The following is a 5,934-nucleotide window of genomic DNA, read 5'->3' on the forward strand; positions in this document are numbered from 1 at the left end:
CCACTCGGAGCCGCGGAGGGGGGACCGGGCATCTTGGATGCGGAGGACGTGCGGGGCGGGCTTAGGGGAGAGAAGTTACCTGTCCTTCCCGCCTTCAACCCCCCGTCCAAGGGCAGAGCGTGGGCTCACGGGGTGCGAAGATGTGGGCCCCCTGTGCTCCCCACTCGTCCAAGTCCTCAGCCTCCTCCCTCTGTCCCTTCACCCCCGCTGGTCCCCTCCCGGCTTCTGCAGCCTCTGCTCAGCGCAGGGAGAGCAGGCCCAGAGGGGCGGTGGCGAGGACAGCCTGAGCCCCTCCAGCTGGCGGCCGGGGAAGCCCGTGGCCAAGGCGCCTCTGGCCATGGGCCTCGGGGGTGGAGGGAGAGGCTGGAAACTTTGGGTACGGCTCCCTGGGCAGCCCCCCACCCACCAAAGGGAGCTTTAGCCACGGGGACCAGAGCCTCCGCCGGACACTGCTGGACCAGGGGGCCCAGGCTCTGGGAGGGAGCAGAGTGGCTTCTGCCCGGCACCCTGAAAGCAAGGTGATTCCTAGCCTCCTGGTTACCCACCAACACTCCGAAGTCCGGGAATCCACCTAGTTACAGAAGCTCAGGCCACCGACACCTCCCCGTGCCCCAGTCCCCATCTGTTAAGTGGACATCACACACAGCCTCACAGGATTGGCAGGGTCTGACACAGGCTAGGCCTCAATGGAAGTGTTTAATTCCATGAATAAATGAAGAGGCTGAGGAGGGGTTGATCTCAGCCAAGGAGAAAGACATGGGTATTAGAAGCAAGAGCAGACCCCTAAGCTGGTGGGAATGCAGACTGGTGCAGCCACTATGGGAAACAGTATGGAATTTCCTCAAAAAATTAAAAATCAAACTGACCCAGTGATCCCACTTCTAGGAATGTATCCTAAGTATACGGAAACACCAATAAGAAAGAATATATATACCCCTGTGTTCAAAGCAGCACTATTTACAATAGCTAAGATCTGGAAACAGCCCAAGTGCCCATCAGTAGATGAGTGGATTAAAAAGGCCGTGGTATATTTACACCATGGAATACTATGCAGCTGTAAAAAAGAAGGATCTTTCACCCTTTGAGACAGCATGGAGGGACCTGGAGAGTATTATGCTAAGTGAAATAAGCCAGTCAGAGAAAGACAAGTATCACATGATCTCACTCATATATGGAATCTAATGAACAAAATAAACCGCCAAACAAAATAGATCCAGAGGTGTGGAAGCATGGCACAGACTGATGGATCTCAGAGGGAAGGGGGTGGGAGGTTGGGCAGAGAATAACCAAAGAATTTATATGCACACTAGAGACCTGATGCACGAAATTCGTGCGGGGGCAGGGGGAGGGGCCCCCCTCAGCCCGGCCTGCGCCCTCTTGCAATCCAGAACCCCTCACTCCTAACTGCCCACCTGCTCGCTCCTTACCGCTTGGCTCGCTGCTCCTTAGCACTGCCACAGAGGCAGGAGAGGCTCCCGCCACCACTGCTGCGCTCGCCAGCCATGAGCCCGGCTTCTGGCTGAGTGGCACTCCAGCGGTGGGAGCGCACTGACCATCAGGGGGCAGCTCCTGCATTGAGCATCTGCCCCCTGGTGGTCAGTGTGCATCATAGCAACCGGTCATTCTAGTCATTCCACCTTAAGGGTTGCTGGGCTTTTATTATATAGACTAGAGGCCCAGTGCATGAAAATTCATGCACTCAGGGCGGGGTCCCTCAGTTCAGCCTGCACCCTCTCACAGTCCTGGAGCCCTCAGGGGATGTCTAACTGATGGCATCCTCTGCAGGAGGTGACCGGGCAGTCTGTTCAGGGGACGGCGCTGGCTGGCGAGTGGCCCGCCCTGCCCCCTCCCCCCGATCACCTCTCCGCCACTGCTGGTCACCGCCACCGCCTGCCTCCTCCTCCCCCAATCGCCCCTCCACCGCTGCTGGTTGCCCCCACTCCCCAGTCACTGTCCCGTCCCTCTGCCCGCTGGCATGCGTCTTGGCTGGCCTGGTGCCTCCTGCTCACTGGCCCTGTCCCCCACCGACTGGTCATTCCGCCATTCAGTCGATTTGCATATTATGCTTTTATTATATAGGACTAGGGGCCCAGTGCACCAATTTGTGCACCTTGAAAGAAACTGTGGGCTGCGAGGCTGTGGTGGGCACAGGGGTGGGTCTCGGCCCATCCTCCATGCCCCAGCTCAGCCCCTACCTTCATGGTCCCCGGCCCCCTCTCTGCCAGCAGCCCCGCTCTCGCTGCTGCCACTCCCACGCACTGACGGTGCCAGCCCCGCTCATACCCGCTGATGGAGAGGAGCAATTGGGGCTGGCGCCAGCAGCGGGTGCAAGTGTGGCTGGGGCCCTTAGCAGGTGTTAGCGGCAGTTGCTGCCCCAATCACCCCTCAAGAGCAGGGGGAGGTGGAGAAGCCTTCAGGAGTGATCGGGGCCAGCAGACGCCACTTGCACCTGCTGACAGCGCAGAGCAATCAGGACCGGTGCCGGGTGCCGGCAGCAGGTGCGAGTGGCAGCTCCAGCACCAGCAGTGGGTGTGAGCAGGACCATTGCTGGCAGTGGGTGCAAGAGGCAGCTGCTGGCCCCAATCACCCCTCAGGAGCAGGGGGAGGTGGAGAAGCTCTGAGGGGCAATCGGGGCTGGCAGCCACCACTTGCACCTGCTTATGGTGCTGAGCAATCGGGGCCAGCGCTGGGCACCAGCAGCGTTGCGAGCGGCAGTTCCAGCACCGGCAGTGGGTGCGAGCGCCAGGCAGGACCGCGGGGCAGCCACCACTTGCACCCGCTGATGGTGCTGAGCAATCGGGGCCAGCGCTGGGCACCGGCAGTGGGTGCGAGCGCCAGGCAGGACCGCGGCACACAGGAGCAAAGAACTTTAAGTAGCCATCAGAGGCTCACCCCAATAACAGCGACCAGTGCCCCGCCTTGGTCTGGCACCCTCGCTCACCTGTTCCACCATCCCACTGTGACCAACACCTGCCATGTTCCGTGGGCACCCCCTGATGGTCAGTGCACATCATAGCGACCGGTTGTTCGGTTGTTCTGCCATTCAGTCTATTTGCATATTAGGGTTTTATATATATAAATATGCCTAATCAATGGACATAGACAATAGTGTGGTGAAGGCCTGTAGTTGGGTGGGAACTGGGTGGACGAGGGCAATGGGGGAAAATGGGAGACATCTGTAATACTCTCAAAAACAAAGATTTAAAACAGGAGCAGACCTCTAAGGTGTCTTGCTCTAATATGGAGATTCTGTAAGATGGGCAAGGGACCCCAACCTTTGACGGGAATGGAGGCTGGGGGAGACAATAGCTAAAGGCATCAATTGTTGACTGACCTCACTTCCTTTGCTGCAACCCTCCCCACTCCACCCCCCACAGCTGCTTTACAACATGAGCCTGTGAATTCCAGCACCAAGGCACACCCAAATTTCAGTGTCAGGACAGAGCAGTGTCCTGCAGCCAATAGGAAGTACTATAGGATTACAGTGTCTGCTCTTTCAGATTATAGCGGCCACTTGGCACTCTATTAGCTGGAGACATGAGCGTGTGGCCGCGTGGCCGTCTTTCATACCCACTCTCTCCCCTGCCCTGCCATGGCTTCTGATAAACCTCTCCCAGCCCCAGCCCACGGATCTCTGTCCTGGGACGTGGAAGTCGGGCTTTCCCAAGGGAAGCGTTCATTCTGAGACACACCCTGAGAACAGAAACATCACCGTGGATCGGAGCTGAGAGTCGCCAATGTGAGTCAGTGGGGGTGGGGGACTTTATCTGGAAGCGATCCATGAAATAGATAAAAGTAGAGCACTTTTGGAGGAGGAAGACAGGGCAGGATGGGGGATGGGCTGCTCATCAGTGCTGGAGTCTACACTCCCCACCCCCTCGGCCCCCAGGCATTGAGTCCTCTGGACACTGATTCATGCTCTTGGTAGCTTCTTGTGAAACTCATGGCTTCCACAGCACGCAGAGAGGCTGGGACAGGCATCCCAGGAGGGACAGAGCTGGAGAAAACAGTGGAGGCTGAGCCCAATGAGGAAAGGGAAAAGGAATTGCAGACTGCGTCCAAGTCTACAAGAATTAATTACACAGAAGGACCAGCTGTTCCCCATAATCAGCGAGGACAGAACAAGAGGAAACAGGCCTGAAGGACTGAGATTTAAATTTAGATACTCGGAAGGATTTCCCAGCAGTGTGAAGCAGAGGCCTGCTCCTGGGAAGGGTGTGTGGGTGAAACCTCAAGCGGATTCTCACCTATGGAAGGCAGGTGCCCGGGAGCTGGCATGAAGGCAGAGGAATGAACAACTTGATTTTTCAGGACCAGCGACGAGTGTTGAGTTTAAGTATCGCTTTTGCCACCAGAGCAGGGCCAACGCCACGGTTTTCACCCTCTGTAGATGCAGGGCGCCCCATGCCATTTAATGCTCTGCTGCTGCCATCTTGAAATTCTTAATAATGTTTGAACAAAGGGCTCAGCATTTTCATTTTGTGCTGGGCCCCACGGATTATGTAGCGGTTCTGCACCAGGATGAGTAGGAAGGAAAAGCAGGGGAGGAAATTAGCAGAGGGTGGGCTGGGCTTTGCCTCCCTTAAATGGCAGAGTGGGAGATTTAAGTCAGACAACCTAGGGATGTTTCAGATGTGAGAGACATGAACAGGAGAACAGGGTACCCGAGGAAGAAGAACTGCGTCTCCTTTGGGGGAGAAGGGAGGCAGATACCTGTGAAGTCCATGTTCCATCTCTTCCACACAGAGGGGGGAACTCCAGCTTTGTGGGCTAGATGCAGCTACGTTTTGCCTGGAGGAAGAAGTGGCCCCCTCTGTCTCCTGCAGCTCAGGGCAGGAGGTGCCACAGTGCCCTGGGTTCCAGGCCTGGATCCAGCTCTCTGGGCCTCAGTTGCTTCCTCTGAACACCGAGGTGTTTACACTGGAGAGTTGCAAAGATCCTTCCCAGCCTTGTATGATCTTCTTTGACTCTAAGATTTGGGAAACGACCCGGTCTTCAGGCCCTGTCACCACAGCTCAATGTGGCTGGCGCTAAGGTCTGGGGAGGGTGTGGACAGCCCAGCACCTTAGGAAGAGGCTGGCAGACAGGGGCCCGATTGGGTGAGCCACCCAGTCACCTTCCTGCTCCTCTCCGACTCCTCCAGGATGTCCTAGAGGGCTCATCCGCTCCTGGCCCACCCCTGAGCCCTGGGATGACTCATCTCAGGATGGAGCCTCTTGAGGAAGGGCTGGCATGTCAGGGCAGGAGTCTGAGATTAGACGGTACCCACACAATGCCTCGGGGTGGGTTGGCCTGCAGCCTGGGCTCTGATGAAATGCTGCTCCAGGACAGCCTCCTCCCTGAAGTCCAGCGACCTCTGGAATGTCCCTCCCCACAGGCCGCCTCGCCTCCAGGCTCTGACTCTCCCCTACCCCACTGGTCCGGCCAGAGGAGGGAGAGGAGAGGGAGGGGAAGAGGCTACTTTGGAGTTGGAGGCGCGATGTGTGGACATCAGCTCCCATACCTGTAAGGAAGGGCTGCTGATACCGCCTCTGCCAGTTCTCAGAATAAAAACAAAACATCCGGGAGCGTCCTCTACCAGCTGAAAACCCACACGGATGTTCGGTTTGTTTTGAGGGAGGGAGGCCCAGCTGTGGGACAGGAGAAAGAGCATGAGGTTTGGCTGTGTGACGGGGGCTCTGTTTCTTACCTGCTCAGAAACGGGTGCTGAACGATGCCTCTCCTACTAAAAGCTGCCTGAGGGCCTTGTTATACAGATGAGTGTGTCGCTACCACAGTGGACTTCGAAGTATGAAGCGGCCATTCTGAAAAAATATTCAAGGCATTCCTAATAAACACAGGGTAAAAATAAATAAATACATGAAATTCTCAAGGTTTCAGCTATTCATTTCTCTGACATTTACTTCGATAACCTAAGTAATGTTTACAATGCTA

General features: G+C 56.4%; 1 protein-coding gene across 3 annotated transcripts in view; it reads right to left on the bottom strand.

Moving 5' to 3' along the window:
- Nucleotides 1–5,522, bottom strand: part of ACVRL1 (activin A receptor type II-like 1) — an 18,740-nt gene extending 13,218 nt beyond the window's left edge. Inside the window, exon 1 of one of the 3 annotated variants that reach the window (XM_014542106.1) lies at nt 5,504–5,522. Coding sequence is in view for 2 of the 3 variants with exons in the window: in XM_005869235.2 (XP_005869297.2) it covers nt 4,248–4,411 (164 nt within the window). In the remaining variant the exon portion in view is untranslated. Of the gene's footprint in view, nt 1–4,247; nt 4,660–4,713; nt 5,225–5,503 lie in introns of those variants that run through there. The other 2 variants (XM_005869236.2, XM_005869235.2) reach the window with 2 other exon arrangements.
- Nucleotides 5,523–5,934: the final 412 nt, after the last annotated feature.

Source organism: Myotis brandtii, unplaced genomic scaffold (genome assembly GCF_000412655.1).
Source record: "Myotis brandtii unplaced genomic scaffold, ASM41265v1 scaffold29, whole genome shotgun sequence".
NCBI classification, from domain to species: Eukaryota; Metazoa; Chordata; class Mammalia; order Chiroptera; family Vespertilionidae; genus Myotis; species Myotis brandtii.